Genomic DNA, 16966 nt, shown 5'->3' on the forward strand with positions numbered 1-16966 from the left:
TGAATCATGGTTTACTCAGCGACCACCATCCCACTTAACCCATCAAACACCCTTCATTTTGCATTAGTCTACTCTGAGTAATGATGTGCTGGAGTCACAATGTAAGTTTAGGAGACAATCAATTAGCTCTCATTTTCTTGTTTAATTTTCATTCAGCTTTCCTTTGTTTTTTCAGGGGGAAAGTTCACTGCATGCATAGAGATGAGCACTTGCAGTAGGTGGCACAATGCTATTTATCATTGAAAATTGGTCTTCTTTCATCTGTATCTTCATCTGAGTAAAGTACCCTGCGTGATGGCCTGAGTGGACATTTGGAGCTTAAAGCAGCAGACCACAGACTGCATATAAGACAACTCTTGAATCTACAAATATTTTTTTCCTGTGGCTCCCCAGAGAAGTTTTGTAAACTACATACATTTTAATGAATATTTAAGCTGACATCTAAACTTTGTCACATATTTTTGTTGAAAGAATTATAATTAAATTTGTGGGATATTATGAATTCAAATATTTTGAAATAAATACATTTTTACATCATTTACATATATATACATATATATATAAATATATATATATATATATATATATATATATATATATAAATACATATAACAGGCTTTTAGTACTGTAGCTATTTGAGATACACATGCACCATCTTTAAAATATATTACTAGGGGCTGGAGAGATGGCTCAGAGGTTAAGAACACCGACTGCTCTTCCAGAGGTTCTGAGTTCAATTCCCAGCACCCACATGGTGGCTCACAACCACCTGTAATGAGATCTGGTGCCTTCTTCTGTGTACATAATAAATAAATAAATCTTAAAAAAATATTACTAGACTCCTCTTAAAAAGTTGAAAATTTTATATTGTTCCTTTTGTAATTAATTTACCTTTTCTTCCTCCAGAATTTTTGTCCCAATTTTATCTAGTTTTTATGTTAGTGTTTCATCAACCAATCTACTTTTCTTTCTCTACTGTAGCAATTATGGCTATTAAAATTAATTTTAAGGATTAAAACGTTCTGTATTAACATTATAATTATTGGAAGTGTACAAGCAGCCAAAAGAATAAGATTATTGCCATTTTTGAAAAATATTAAAAATAAGTTTAATTAGAAACTCACTTGGAAGCCATTTTTCTAATAGTATATCCTAATATTAATTTTACCCATTGCTAGCAGTATTTTCATTTCCTTTTCCTTTTTGGGGGGGGGGGCGGTGTTTCTAGACAGGGTTTCTTTGTGTAGCCCTGCCTGTCCTGGAACTTGCCCAGGCTGGCCTCAAACTCACAGAGATCTGCCTGCCTTTGCCTCCTGAGTGCTGGGATTAAAGGCGTGTGCCACCACCTCCCAGCTTCATTTCTTACTTTTATGACTATAAGGTATGGAGTCTGCTTGTAAATAGATGGGAATATAAATACATTGTTGTAAAAATATCCTTTCTAAATAATATGCTAAATCCAATATAATGATCTATCTTTATGAATTATTTTGATAATTCTATCAGTTAACAATTCAGTCCTTCTTCAATTTTGTCCAAGGCAAATAATTAGAAATCATAGCATTGCAAAAGAATATATTATGTAGTTATTAGAGTCATTCGGTTTTTCAATATGTACACCAATATATATTTCACAACGTCTCCTTGTTTCCCCTGGGATTTTACACAAGGAGGCAATGGGTAATGAACTCTAGTAAATTGTCGACGTACAACAGAAATACGTCTTTATTTTGTAACATGGGGAAAGGTTAATTGCAAAAGTAAGATAGCTTGACTGCAGACACATATTCTAGCAGTTCGATTTTAGGAAAGAAGATCTGGGAGAATGATATCTAAAAATGTTTGCTTTGAAATTGTCTGTGTCTCCTTGATCTTTGAAAGACTTTGTGTGTACTGCATCCACATCTACTGACTCAACTTGATTTTTACCATCAGTGTGAGAGTTTGAATTTTTTTAAATCCTAGCATCTCTATTTTAACTCCTTACCATCTACAAACTGCAGGATTTCCGTAAGCATTGCATTTTCCTTAGATTTGTATCTGAATGTTTTCCCTCTCTGATGAGTCTTTGGATGGCAAGCTGGAGGCACCAAATCATGTAAAAAGCAGCGTCTGCCCCCTTTTATGTCATCTAAGACTAAAATGAAGAGATCTGTGTTGGAAGCTAGAAGTCTGTGTTTTACTTTATTTCCCCAACTGCCATTGGTGCTCCCCGAGTCCTGTGTTTTTATGGCTTTCTCCACTGGTGTGGATGGTCTTCAGCATCCATAAACAGTGCATACTGAGACCCACTCCTACATCTACCGGCTGTATTTCTGTTGGTATTCTCTTTGCAACTTGGAATGAGGCTTCATATACAACGATTTCCATAGTGACACATTTCCATTTGACTAGAATATAGCAAATTTCATGTTTAAAATTAAATAGACTTATAGGACTATTCTAGAAATTCAGTAGCTGGTGCTATGGGTCAAATACAGGGCATTGTGCCTGCCAGGTAACTGCTATACCACTGGGCTATGGCACCAGCCCCAGACTATTTTCAATAGTTGCAGAACTTCCTGTGGGCACTGCTCTCTTCTTACAGAAATTATACTTGAATAACCACTGAAATGGTAGGATTATCTTGACTGATTATTTCTACTTGGTTTTCTCTTTGGGTTTGAATCAGACTGAAAAAAAAACCAAACAAAACAGTTATTCTACTCACATCTACCTTACCATGAAATGCTTTTCTTTCTTAGTCCTCCACATTGTTTTTAATGTTTTAATCTGAGAATTTCCCCTTTTTTCTAATTTTGATTTCAGCCTCCCATTGGTTTTATAAATCTTGAGTGAATCTAATTATAAATTCTTTTGGAAGGTAGTCATGAATTCCAGTTTATTGAATTGTTTCTAACACAAAGCCCTAGTCTACACAACACAGTGAGGCAGACATTCACTTCCAGCTTGTATTTTTCTTTTTCGAGTTTCAGTTTTCTTCAAAATAGTATACTTATGATGGGAGAAAGCATGGATATATAAATTGAAGGAAAAACAATAGCTCTTTATCGTTATCATCATCACCAAGAGACAGTATGTGCTCCTTACTGACATAATTATACTCCCCTTAAAGTGAATACTCCACCCTTCCAAGAAAGCAAGCTAAGTTATCTTCTTGGTCTTACGCAATTTACTCCAGTGCTTCATGGGATTAGGGTTTCAAGAGACAGAATAAAAGAAGGGAAAACAGAAGCTCCTACTAAAAGCATCAAACGTTCTAAATCCCAAGCAGATAAGAAAATCAATGAAGTAGATATGGCAGACATTAGCAGAGCAGAATTCACACGGTATCTAAAGAATGTAACCACTATTCACCTCCAGGCCAATCATGGCAAGGTATGAACCCAATGTAACCAGATCATCTAGTTTTGAAACTGAAGTCATAATCTTTGTTTGGGAAATTTGCCAAGTTTTAGGTGTTGGCAGGCCAAAGCCGGTCCATGAACTGCCAGTTTATAACTTATATTCCAGAGATTAAAGTGGATATGTAACACTAGAATTTCTGGGCATTCAAGAAAGACCCACTTGCACATTATTTATTTATATGTAAACTAAATGAACAAAGCAAAAATTACTAGAAGATTTCAGGGAGCATGAAGGTAGAAAATATAACCCCAGAGTAGACTATGTGCTAAATAGATTGTATATTTGCTCCTTCATGTCATTTGATTTTTTTCTAGATTTAATTTACCAGGAGTCAATTTATTTCATTTGCCTTTTTTTCCCAGAGGGATATATATCAGAGTAATTACTCTCTCTGTTTCTTAGTCTGTCTCTGTCTGTCTCTCCATCTCTGTCTCTGTCTCTCACATGAACTAGTACAGCTTTTTTTTCATAGCTGAGGACCGAACCGAGGGCCTTGTGCTTGCTAGGCAAGCATTCTACCACTGAGCTGAATCCCCAACCCCTCTAGTAAAGCTTTTTAGAGCATGCTTCTTAGTCCCATTGTAGCTGCCAAAAAACTTGTGCTATAGAGGAATGATTGAACTGTTCTAAGGTTACATGGCCATCAATGACTGTGGTGTAGTTTTAATCCCAGTCTCATTGACTCAAATCTTGCCTTTCTTACATAACTCTTTTTTTTTTTTAAATTTCTGACGGGATTATTTTACGATTATTTATTATGACTATCACTATCATCATCATTATTTTCTGATATGTGGATGCATAGGAGTGAGGAATGAGAAGAATTTCCTTTGGGATGTAGATCCACTCTGGGAAGATAACACGTTTTATTAATGCAGCACTTACATTTTTAGGATAAATTCATAAAAGTAGACATGCTCAGTAAAATGGTCTGAATGTTTTAGTATACTTTCAATATGGATTAGCAAATTGGCCTTCATAAATTAGGCCTACTGAGCCACTTAATTCCCAGAGGAATATGAAGTTCTTATTTCCTGCCATAGCTACTAATAGTGCCTCAGGTAACGCTTATGAGGAGCAGGCTTAGGCATTCTGTATGACTGTCTTTCAAATCTTTTATTGATTTTGTGGTGCCCGGGAAAGAATCTAGGGCCTGGGTATGCAACAGCTCAGCTCCTTTTCAGTTTCATAGATGAAATGTTCAGTTGTTTTCACGTATTTTTGTTTTTCGAGACAGACTTTCTCAGTGTAGTTTTGGTGCCTGTCCTGGATCTCACTCTGTAGACCAGGCTGACCTCGAACTCAGAGACCCACCTGGCTCTGCTTCACGAGTGCTAGGATTAAAGGCATGAGCCACTACCACTCTTTATTGGGGGTTCTTAAAGAGTTTAGCGTTGCCGGGCAGTGGTGGCACAACCTTTAATCCCAGCACTCGGGAGGCAGAGGCAGGCGGATCTCTGTGAGTTCGAGGCCAGCCTGGGCTACCAAGTGAGTTCCAGGACAGGCTCCAAAACTACACAGAGAAACCCTGTCTCGAAAAACAAACAAAAAAAAAGCTTAGAGTCAACGAACAAATGTTAATGTTCTTGTTAGTTGATTCTTTGCTTTTCCATCACTTTATAGCTGGCACATAGCATACCTCCTTTCTGTTTTCTCTGTTGTCCTTCTTACTTCCACTATTATTTGGCATTTAAAGACTTTAAGTGTATCAATTTGACTCTTAGTTCATTCACATAATACTCCATAAATCAAATATTATTAAACTTGGACGTGCTAAAAATACAGACTCTTGCTCACCTAAAGTTGGTTTGGGGTGGGGCCTAGAAATCTTCATTATTAACAAGTCCCTTAGACTATACAGAGTATTATTATTATTATTATTATTATTATTATTATTATTATTATTATTATTATTTGGTTTTTCGAGATAGGGTTTCTCTGTGTAGCTTTGTGCCTTTCCTGGAACTCGCTTTGCAGACCAGGCTGGCCTCGAACTCACAGACATCAGTCTGCCTCTGCCTCCCGAGTGCTGGGACTAAAGGCATGTGCCATCACCACCTGGTGAGAGTATTCTTATGGTAATTATTAAAATACAGATTCTCACTATAGTTATGCTTATAAATTCACTCTAATAAGAATATTCATTTGTACAGTATCTAAGGTGTTCAATTTTCTTTAATTTTTAAGTGTTTTTCTTCCTTATTTTTGTTAATAGCATCTACCTTTAAGAGTCATTAAAGATGACCAGTTATATATTATTAAATTCCTCTTTATTTTCTGAAAAATTAAACACAATATAACAACTGTGAATTGCCACTATCTAACCATTGCTGATGGTCTGTAGTGCTTGCTTCCATTTTATAGACAAAGCACATTTTTACAGCTTTAACTCCAATCCAGTCATTGTCCCGAATCCTGCGCTATTTCCTTTGCCTTGGGGCTGTAAGTTTACAATGTAAGTTCCGCTTGTATATTTTCTGGTTTTTTTTTTTTTTAGGATGACTGCCTCTTGTATATTGTCTTTTTTTTTTTTTCAGTACTGGGAACTGAACCCAGGGTTTTTTCACATAAGGTAGGCTTGTGCTCCAACCCAGCCCTCTAGCGTGTATATATGTGTGTGTGTGTGTGTGTGTGTGTGTGTGTGTGTGTGTGTGTCTAAACATCATAGAATATTTGATGTGTGCCAATTATATATATGTGTATATATATATATATATGTATATATGTATATATATATTTAGAGCTGAGGATCAAACCCAGGGCCTTGTGCTTGCTAGGCAAACGCTCTACCACTGAGCTAAATCCCCAACCCCAAATATATTTAAATATAAATTATATTTAAAGCAAGTTCACTTTACATTGAATATTATATTAATATTAAGCCTAGTATATACAATCACGTTTTTATTCAGTGATATAATGAGCCTGTATTTTGTTTTATACTGAGACTTATTGAGGTATTTGTGACTTAATTTTGAAGTGCTGTAAATTGTCTCTAGGTTTTTGCATGGGACAAATGATTTTCTGTGGTCAAAGCAGGAGAGATAAATAAGTGATTTTGAAACGATTTATTCTATTATTAAAGGTCTCTTTATCAGTAGTACTCCATTTTTATTTCCTTAATCAGTAATGAAATAGATAAATATGGTAATTTTTGTCACTACTATTGTGTGCCTGTCAATTTTTACCCACATTCTTGTCTGAAAATATATTTGTTGTTTTTAAAATGCAATGCATACTTATCCATAAAATTCAGACTCTTATAAAAACAGAAAATAAGAATTCACAATTTCAGCTCTTACTAATTATTACCTTTGTCATATTGGAGTATAGCCTTTCAGATTTCTTTTCCACGCAGTCTACTAGCTTTTTGATCGATATCTACATCCCTGTATTGTTTCCATTTGTTTAGAAAAATACAAATCCATGTTAAATATCATCTATTATTTCTTCATAACTACAGTTCATTTTAATGTATACTTTTAGAGATAATATTACATGAATTAGCCACCATCTTTTAGACACAGGGATTTGCTGTGGTTATCGCTCTAGCTACAGGGATTATTTATTGTATGGCAGTATCATAGTACGTTTGAGTAATCCTATGTTACACACACATTTAAAATATCTAAACACTATGTTTTTAAATGCTACGCTATTAATATACATCATACATATGCTTTTTTGAATTGATTATTAGGTATTTCTAAACAATGGTGCAAATATTTAAACTGTTCATTTGTTTTTTCAAACTGCTGTATTACAACAATTCCTACAACTAGCATGAGAGTGCATTTTCTCGGCTCCCGGTCAACAAGGTTTAACGTTCTCTTTCATCTTTGCCAATATGATAAACTCGAAGTAAAACCTCATTGTTTGTATTTGAATCCCTTTGATAAGTAGTGTGCTTCACCATGCTTTAGAAGCCTGGTGGCCGTTTTTCGCCTCTTTTGTAAAATGCTCGCTCCCGCCATGCCTTCCCTTCCCCCACCCGGGTGTTCCTTCTCCCTTTTTGCTTTGTCAGAGTTCTTTACTATTCATTTTTCGTCCTTTGCATGGGATCGGTTCAATTCAGGCTTTCATCCTTTCATTGCCTCCCAGCTTGTGAATCCACATTCTCCATTGGTCTTTCAGCGTCTGTTAAAGAAGCTGCCTCCCTCTTCCTCCTCCTGGCCTCCTCCCTTCCCCCTCGCCTCGCCTCGCCTCGCCTCGGTCCCCTGGCTTTCTCTTCCAGCCTCCTTCCTTTTCCTTCTCTTCCCCCTCTCTTTGTTTATTTCTCTCTCCCTCTCTCGCCCCCCCCTCTGCAGGGCAGGAGTTTTGCGCTCGGCCGAGGGGACCGTCGCTGGGCTGGCGCCGCGTCAGCAGGGGGCGGGGCACGGCCGGGGGCGGGGCGGGGCGGGAGCGCGGGCACCGCAGCTGCGGGAGTTGCTGGGAGTGCGCGCGGGCAGATCACAAGGCGGCGGCGGAGAAGGCCTGGAGACCTGCTCGCTCTGTCCTCGGCCGCGGCCTACGCCAAACCCTGTGCGCATCCGACGACCGGGAGCTGCAGCTTCCATTCATCTCTGAGGTACTGTGTTCCGCGCTGCTCGCGGGGCCGCCCAGTTCGCTGCTGCGGCGCCTCCTTCCTTCCTCCTTCCCTCGCGCCCTCTCGCTCGCCAGCGCCTTCCCTGCCAGCCTGCGTCACCGCGGCCGCCATGGCTGAGAACGGCGAGAGCAGCGGCCCCCCGCGCCCCTCCCGCGGCCCTGCTGCGGCCCCAGGCACGGCTCCGGCGCCGGCCGAGCCCAAGATCATCAAAGTCACTGTGAAGACTCCCAAAGAGAAAGAGGAGTTCGCGGTGCCCGAGAATAGCACCGTGCAGCAGTTTAAGGAAGCGATTTCTAAACGCTTCAAATCGCAAACCGATCAGCTCGTGCTGATTTTCGCCGGAAAGATCTTGAAAGATCAAGATACCTTGATCCAGCATGGCATCCATGATGGACTGACTGTTCATCTTGTCATCAAAAGCCAGAACCGCCCTCAGAGCCAGGCCACCACGCAGCCTATCACTACCGCGGGAACGTGCGGGACCACCACCACCACCACCACGGCGGCGGCGCCGGCGGCGCCAGCGGCGCCAGCGTCGACAACGGCTCCCAGGAGTAACTCCACACCTACTACCACAAATAGCAATCAGTATCCGGCGGGGAGCCTGGGAGGACTTGCTAGCCTTAGCAGCCTGGGTTTGAGCTCGACCACCTTCACTGAGCTTCAGAACCAGATGCAGCAGCAGCTCCTGGCCAGCCCTGAGATGATGATCCAAATCATGGAAAATCCCTTTGTTCAGAGCATGCTTTCGAATCCTGATCTGATGAGGCAGCTCATTATGGCCAATCCACAGATGCAACAATTGATCCAGAGAAACCCAGAGATCAGCCACCTACTGAACAACCCAGATATAATGAGGCAGACTCTGGAAATCGCCAGGAATCCTGCCATGATGCAAGAGATGATGAGAAATCAAGACCTGGCTCTCAGCAATCTCGAAAGCATCCCAGGTGGCTACAATGCTCTGCGGCGCATGTACACTGACATTCAGGAACCCATGCTGAATGCCGCACAGGAGCAGTTTGGGGGGAACCCCTTTGCCACGGTGGGGAGCAGTTCCTCAGGTGAAGGCACCCAGCCTTCCCGCACCGAAAACCGGGATCCGCTGCCCAATCCTTGGGCACCGCCGCCAGCTACGCAGAGCTCTCCGACCACCACCACGACCACAAGCAGTGGTAGTATGCCTGGCAGCCGCTCCAGTGCTAACAGCGGGAACACCATGGCGGCAGCTAATTATGTTGCTAGCATCTTCAGCACCCCAGGTATGCAGAGCCTGCTGCAACAGATAACTGAAAATCCTCAGCTGATTCAGAATATGCTGTCTGCACCCTACATGAGAAGCATGATGCAGTCGCTGAGCCAGAATCCAGATCTGGCTGCCCAGATGATGATGAGTAGCCCGCTGTTTGCTGCAAATCCTCAGCTGCAAGAGCAGATGCGTCCGCAGCTCCCGAATTTCCTTCAGCAGATGCAGAATCCAGACACAATTGCGGCCATGTCAAACCCGAGAGCAATGCAAGCGTTGATGCAGATCCAGCAGGGGCTACAGACACTAGCCACTGAAGCACCTGGCCTCATTCCAAGCTTCGCTCCCGGTGTGGGGGTGGGAGTCCTGGGAACCACCATAACCCCTGTGGGCCCAGCAGTCACTCCCATAGGGCCCATCGGTCCTATAGTTCCTTTCACCCCCATAGGCCCCATTGGGCCTATAGGACCCACTGTTCCTGCAAGCTCGCCTGGCTCCACCGGCACTGGGATCCCTCCTGCAACCACTGTGACCAGCTCTATTCCTACTGAAACCATAACCATAAGTCCAACATCAGATTCTGGACCCAGCCAGCAGTTCATTCAGCAAATGGTGCAGGCTCTGGCTGGAGCAAATCCTCCCCAGCTGCCGAATCCAGAAGTGAGATTTCAGCAGCAACTGGAACAGCTCAACGCCATGGGGTTCTTAAATCGTGAAGCAAACTTGCAGGCCCTAATAGCAACAGGAGGCGACATCAATGCGGCCATTGAGAGGCTGCTGGGCTCTCAGCCATCGTAATTACATTTCTGTACCTTGAAAAAAATGTATCTTATTTTTGATAATGGCTCTTAAATCTTTAAACACACACGAAATCGTGCTTTACTTTTATTTTGATTCTTTTAAATCTGTCTACTTATAAGTCTAATACGATGCATTTTAAGGTGGAGTCCCTCCCTTCTTTCCTCGCAGCCCCTCCTCCCGCCACCCTCCCTCCCTCCCACCCTCTCCCTTCCCTTCCCTTCCAGCCTGCCCTCTCCCCTCTTTGTTTCCTTCCCTCCCTCCCTCATTCCTTCCTTTTCTTCTTGGGATTTTTTTCCTTCTATGATTTGAGTGGTGGGGATCAATGCTGTTTCACTCAAAGGTGTTGCATGCAAACACTTCTCTTTATTCTGCATTTATTGTGATTTTTGGAAACAGGTATCAGCCTTCACAGTTGGGTGAACAAGTTCTGTCCTACAGATGTCCAGTTTATTTGCATTTTAAACATTAGCCTATGATAGTAATTTAATGTAGAATGAAGATATTAAAAACAGAAGCAAATTATTTGAAGCTCTCTAATTTGTGGTAAAATAATTGCTTATTGTGACTTTGGCATGTATTTTTGCTAGCAAATGCTGTAAGATTTATACCATTCATTGATCGTTTTTGCTATTATTTGTACACAGTACAGTAAGCACAATTGGAATTGTACATCTAGAAGTATTACCGTAGAAGCTCTGAGCAGAATGTGTGTAACCAAAACAAGAAAGAGTATAAGAAATATTCCTGAAGCTAGGTATGTCTCACAATGTTGTAGAATCTTACAGCATATTTGATAAATTTCTCAGTGAAAATGTTGGCTAGGCAAGTTCAGTTAAAATATAGTAGAAATGTTTATCCTGGTTTCTCTAAGTATACATTAATTGTACAGAAAACTTACAGTGTACCATTGTGTCAACAGTTGCAGATTGATTGTATATGACCTTAATCTTTGTGCAGCCTGAAGGATCAGTGTAGTGATGCCAGGAAAGTGCTTTTGACCTAAGATTTCCTCAGCTTCTCCCATGAAGAGACCCTAATATGCATTTTGATTTGTAATTGGAAATGTACCTTTTACTGGAAGTGTCATGTGATGTTTGCATTACTTTTAACTGCTATGTATAAAGAAAGTGTATCTTTTGACTCTATCAGTTATTTCTCTTGTGCACAGGGAAAAATGCATTAAAATGACTAAAAAAATAAAAAAAATTTAAAAATGGACAAAGCTTTTCTTTTTTGCCTTTTGGCTCTAGAATCACACCTACAAGGGCTAGCTCCCCCACCCCACAAGTATTTATTTAACAGTGTTGCTCTACAGGAGATTATTTTGGCCTGCAGATTAAGATGTTCTAATTATTGCCCCCCAAAGGTTAACTAATTATTAATTAGTATTTCCTCACACATTTGAAATACACATATTCATACTTTGTTCTCCATTGAATTTTCTTTAGTTCCACTGAATTCTGTAGGACTAGCACACTAGTCTGAGGTGGGACTATGACTTAATATGTTAGCGTATATCTTCATAGTGATCATTTTTATATTAAATGTTTCCGATGGTTTTCATGTTTATTTTATTTTGTTCATTTATTTTTCACCAGATGAACGTTACCATTATCAGGCTTCCCTCAGAGCAGTATTTGGGAATTGCCTGGGTTTATTTTAAGTGGATAAAATGTGGAAAATATAGTATTCCATTGTTTTCTAGATACATATATGTTGGTTTATATGGTTTATTTAGTTGGGGTATGGGGTACTGGCAGTTTTCTTTTTTTTAAAGCAGGATCTCTCTGACTAGCTTTATATCCTTTGAGATAATTTTATTTAAGTCCTGTCTAGTTCCTGATAATTGTGTTCCTAGGTGTTACACTGGGAAGCACATTGTGCTGCTAATGGGAGCTTCTAGTGTGTTAATGTCATTTTTATTATACAAAATTTATTTTTAAACATTATTTTAGACTAGAAATTTATCAAGACCTATTTCATAAAATTCTGGTTGGTCTTTTTCCTGGTAAGCTGTTGCACCAACGGGAAGTTGAATGGCCTCTTTGTCAAATGGATAGCCTAGGTGCTAATTGTACTGCATATTCTATAGCAGTACTAAGTGATACAGATGGGAGGAGCATTTTAGTGTAAGTTTTTGCTTTAGCCAGAATGTGTTTGCTGCAGCAATTCTGTTTTGTGAAGAAATATTACTCTGGGAGAAGACCAGTAAGTCTGCAAAATTCTGTAATCTTAATTCCTGGTAAGGCTCATTGTACAGTAAATATTGGGCGTATTTGTTTTAAATAGTTTGTTTTAAATATACCTGGTAAGGTCTGGCCCATCCATGTTTCTCAGAACAACAGCTTAGGAAATGGGGATCTGTTATTTCCCTGCTATGTGGTACTGGGTGTTTGAGAGCCTCACAGAGATGGCTTAAAATAATAAATGTAAGACTTAATGATGTGGATGATTTTAGAAGTAAATACCAAAACAGGAAGCATAGAAAATGGCAGTAAATCTCTCACCACATAATAAGCTGGATGTCATCTGAGGCCTGGATAAGACAATTAAACAGATACATTTATTTGAAACATCCAAGGAACAGAGAATCCCTGAGCCTTGCCAAATGTATATTTAAAAAAATATACTGTTTGATTCTAGAAAAGATCTGTCTTTATGAAATCTATCATTCCCCCCACTTTTTTAGTTTATTTTTAAAAAAGCCTTTATGTTGGCCTCACTTTAAATTATTTTTAGCTGTTATTTTTTGTGATATATTTCCTATTATTTTATTGCAAGTTTTTTTTTATAGTCTGTTTTTATTTTGGGTTCTTTTTATCTATTGAACAATGTATTCACCTAATCATTATTGAATTAAAAAGTTATAGCCTGAATTGCTATCCCTCTGTTCAGTTGCTGGGAGTCACCCTCTCTTGAAATTTTCTGAGTGGCAAATGCCTGTAATGCAGCAGTATGTGCTAATGAGGTGGGAGCTTAAGGCAGCAGCCGTCCCAGCAGGAGAACTTCACCATCAAGAGAACTTCATCACCAAGAAAACTGCTCATTTGGCCTCTGCTTCTCCTATGCACAGGTATATATACTTCTTCCATTTATGGTGAGTGGGGACAGGTAGTAGGGACAGGTAAATAAACTAACAAATCCTGTTGGTTCATCAAAAGGGACTCTAGCTTCTGATGTAGACCTCCATGTTAGTTGAGAAACCACGATCAAGAGATACCTAGTGGGTCCTGGAGAGATGGCTCAGCAGTTAGGAGCACTGGCTGCTCTTCCAGAGGACTCAGGTTCAATTCCCAGCAACCACATGACAAGCTCATAACTGCCTGTAACTCCAGTTTCAGATGATCTGTCATCCTCACACAGACCTATATACAATGTACATGAAATAAAAAATAAAAAGACACAAGGCCAAAAAAAAAAAAAAATGCCTGGTGTTGGGTTATGGTTGACCCTCCCCTCTTACAGAAGGTAGTATGCTTTAAATTGTGTCAAAATAGGAGCAAAATGGAGTAATTGTTATCTGGGCCTAGTATAGGGATCAGACATGTGACCCATGTCACATATTTACAAAGTGACTCAAATCTGGACTTGACAGTATCCTCAAATAATTAGTAACTCCAGCAGAATAGCTAGAGTTACCTAACAAAAGATGTTTAGCATAAATCTTAATTTAGTAAAAGTGAAAAGTTCAAGTGCTAGTAAGTTTGACGTTTCCGGATTGCTATTGTTTTCTTCTAGAAAATCCTGGTCAGTGTAAATAAGACAGAAATCACACTGCCTTCATTCGGGCCTGTTTCCCTCGTCCAGTCCTTGTCCTTTAAGCTAGAAAGTCATTAAATGTTTGTGCCATGCAGTTTTAACTTGTCAGGATATCACCGAACTTCCTAAGGTTAGTGGTGTCCTTTAATATGACCCTACCAATATTATATTTCCCAGAAATTCCTTGAGAGTTCCGTTGCCCTTTTTATTTCGACAGGATTTGCTCAATTTGTGTTTCTATCACGTTTGTCAGTTTGATAGAGGAAGAACATGAAATAGGAACCCGTTCTTATGAAGCTGTCTTCCCAGAAATCTGTTGGGACACTTGAGGGAAAAGCTATTTGATGAAAATAAAAAGGAGAAACATGATTTGGCAGACCTCAAACAGCAGACAGACCATACACAAAAAGGAGCAAATTTTATCAAGTGAGATCGATGTTTGCCTAGGCTTTAGAATTTAGGGTTCAACTCCCCACACCCCCAAGATTTGGTAAAAGCTCTTTTAACCCGCCGAGCAGCAGTGGCACATGCCTTTAATCCCAGCACTTGAGTGCATCTATGTGAGTTCAAGACCAGCCTGGTCTTCAGAATGAGTTCCAGGACAGCTAGACTGTTACACAGAGAAACCCTGTCTTGAAGAAAGAAAAAAAAAGACAGACTGGAGGCTTTTTCAAGACAACACATTCAAAATCCAACTTCAAACTTAGAACACAGGCTGGGGTAATGGCTCAGTGGGTAAGAGCACTCGGTCTGTAATTATGAAGCCCTGAGCTGGAATCCCCAGCATTCATCAAAAAAGTGAGGAATTGCTGTGTGTGCCTATAACCTTAGCAATGTGGGCTGGAGACATCCCCAAAGCTTGTTAGCCTACCAGTCTGTCCTAAAGGTCAGCTTCTGTTTCAGTGAGAGGCCTTTTCTCAAAGCAATAAGGCAGAAAGCAACAGCAAAAAAACAAAACAAACCACCTGATGCCCTGCTCTGGCCTCTACAGGCTTATGTGCACCTGTACACTCATGTGTATGCATCACACACAAGGCACACAGAAGGCACACACACACACACACACACACACACACACACACACACACACACACACAAGCTTCATGGGCTAATGTGTATATTAGCAAACTTCAGCTAATTTCAGGAAAATATTCTATAATTAACTACTAAAAGAATTACAAGGATCTCACAATACCATCTTGTCACACAGTTAATTTTTCTGTTAAACTGGAATAGCAATAATCCCTAGCAAAGTCATTGCTATGTTCAATTATAATGACTTTATAAGACAGCATCATTTTTATGTTCCTTGGTTTACAGATAAGGCTAGATAATTTTTGAAGATTATACTGCTATCAAGTGTCAAATTCAAGACTTGAACCAATTCTGAGATTCCAGAACATTTTCCTAACTAGTTTAGTATACTGCAACGTGTCAGGTCTATTATTCTATAAAGCTATTTATCTGTCGTAGATATTGTATAGTTCTGTATCAGGTGGCCTGGTGTTGTTCAGTAGGCACATTATCTCTTGTTAAATAAATACATCTTTGCTGCTATTTACCCTGGAACAGGTTACATAAAAATGCACACATGAGAACCAACTTTGTCATAAATGAAAAAGCAATTTAGAGCCCTGTCTCTCTGACATTTGAGTTAAGACAATATTTGAAACTGCTTTTTAATAACATCTGTTTACAGTGGCCTAAGACATGTGGTGTATCTGAAGTTGGCAATCACTTGAGCCACTTGTGCTACAGCTGCTCTGGAGGAGATCTGCCTGATGTCGAGCCGCCTCCAGAGATCTCAGGGGACAACAGCAGTTGTGTACCTCACTGAGGCATTTGACAATTCCTTAAAATATCAGTGGTTCTCAACCTGTGGGTCATGATCCCTTTGGGGGTCTAAACACCCTTTCACAGGGGTTGCTTATCAGATGTCCCACATATCAGAGACTTACATGATGATAACACATAGCAGTAGCAAAATTACAGTTATGAAGTAGCAACAAAAATATTTTTTTATGGTTCAGGGTCACCACAAATGAGGAACTGTATTAAAGGGTTGCAGCATTAGGAAGATTGAGAAGCACTGCTCTAGAGAAGAATAGCTGGAGTGTAGATGGGCAGTACTTTGGACTGAGTGTGTTCAAAAGTGTGCCAATCAATGCTGATAGAGATTTTCTATTCCATCGCAGATGTACACAGAAAGCAGAGTGGATGTAGGTTTATGTTACTAACAAGAATAAAAGAGAGGCTGGAGGAAGGTTGAACGTAGTAGAATTGAGAAATTATAGGATCTAATATGAATTGCATTCATTTCAGAATTGAGCCACCAAGAGTAGGTGATTATGTAGCTTGAGAGTGTCATTTGTGAAGAAGATTCTGTTTTTTGTTTACTATTAAGTTCAACATGAGCTAACTGTGTGAAGTTACAATGCATACACATGTAATGAAATTTGAGACTTCGTTAGAAGAGGCATGGTGCCCAGAGTAAAGAAAGAATGCTTTGTTCTGTACTTGATAGTTTATGTGGGAGACAGGGTCATATCAGAGTGCTGCAATTAAGATGTACTTAGATAACCTGGAAAGACGGTAAGAGGTTTACAAACAGACACAACAGTTCTTGAAAAAGATCAGGAATGCTTTCATCTCAAGAGATTGTGAGTAGCTTCAAGTAATGGAAGGCCTGCCATGCAGGAGAGCAGTAACATTTACTTGGAGTACCTCCAGAGGGCAGATTAATTCAGATGCAACAAGGAATCTGAAATTTGGCTTGCTGTTAGGGACTTTGTAGCAGTTAATCAATGATATCTTCCAAGCAAGATCTGTTTGAGCAGAAGCCCACTTTGTTGAAATGGTCAAGAACGGTTTCATGTATCACATACAACTCTGCAATAGAGAATCTCCAAGATTCTTGGCAAAGCTGATGTTCTGCTAGTGGGCTTTTCAGCGTCTCAGTGGAGCTGGAATGAAAGTTGTTCTTGAACTGGGTCCTGTTACAAATATCTGCATTTCATAGTTTACTAGAGGGCAACGTAAAAGTAAGATGTATGACCTTTGTTGGTATATATGATTTAGGTCAACTTATTACCCATTTTCATTTCAATGCTGGATGTGAGAGAAGGACCTAAACTACACATTCTTAATGGGAATGTCACAAACTGCTA

At 39.9% G+C, this 16966-nt stretch overlaps 1 protein-coding gene across 1 annotated transcript; it reads left to right on the forward strand.

Annotated features, from left to right (window-relative positions):
- Positions 1-7818: 7818 nt before the first annotated feature.
- On the forward strand, positions 7819-10236 carry Ubqln2 (ubiquilin 2). Its single transcript, XM_036174534.1, has one exon. It carries the CDS (start codon positions 8103-8105, stop codon positions 10035-10037), a length of 1935 nt encoding a protein of 644 aa, XP_036030427.1. The 5' UTR covers positions 7819-8102; the 3' UTR covers positions 10038-10236.
- The last annotated feature ends 6730 nt before the right edge of the window (positions 10237-16966 follow it).

The sequence above is a fragment of the Onychomys torridus genome, chromosome X (assembly GCF_903995425.1).
Source record: "Onychomys torridus chromosome X, mOncTor1.1, whole genome shotgun sequence".
Classification (NCBI taxonomy): Eukaryota; Metazoa; Chordata; class Mammalia; order Rodentia; family Cricetidae; genus Onychomys; species Onychomys torridus.

Excerpts from the sequence above, each read along its gene's own strand:
- Ubqln2 (XM_036174534.1), top strand. The coding sequence starts at position 8,103 with ATGGCTGAGAACGGCGAGAGCAGCGGCCCCCCGCGCCCCTCCCGCGGC.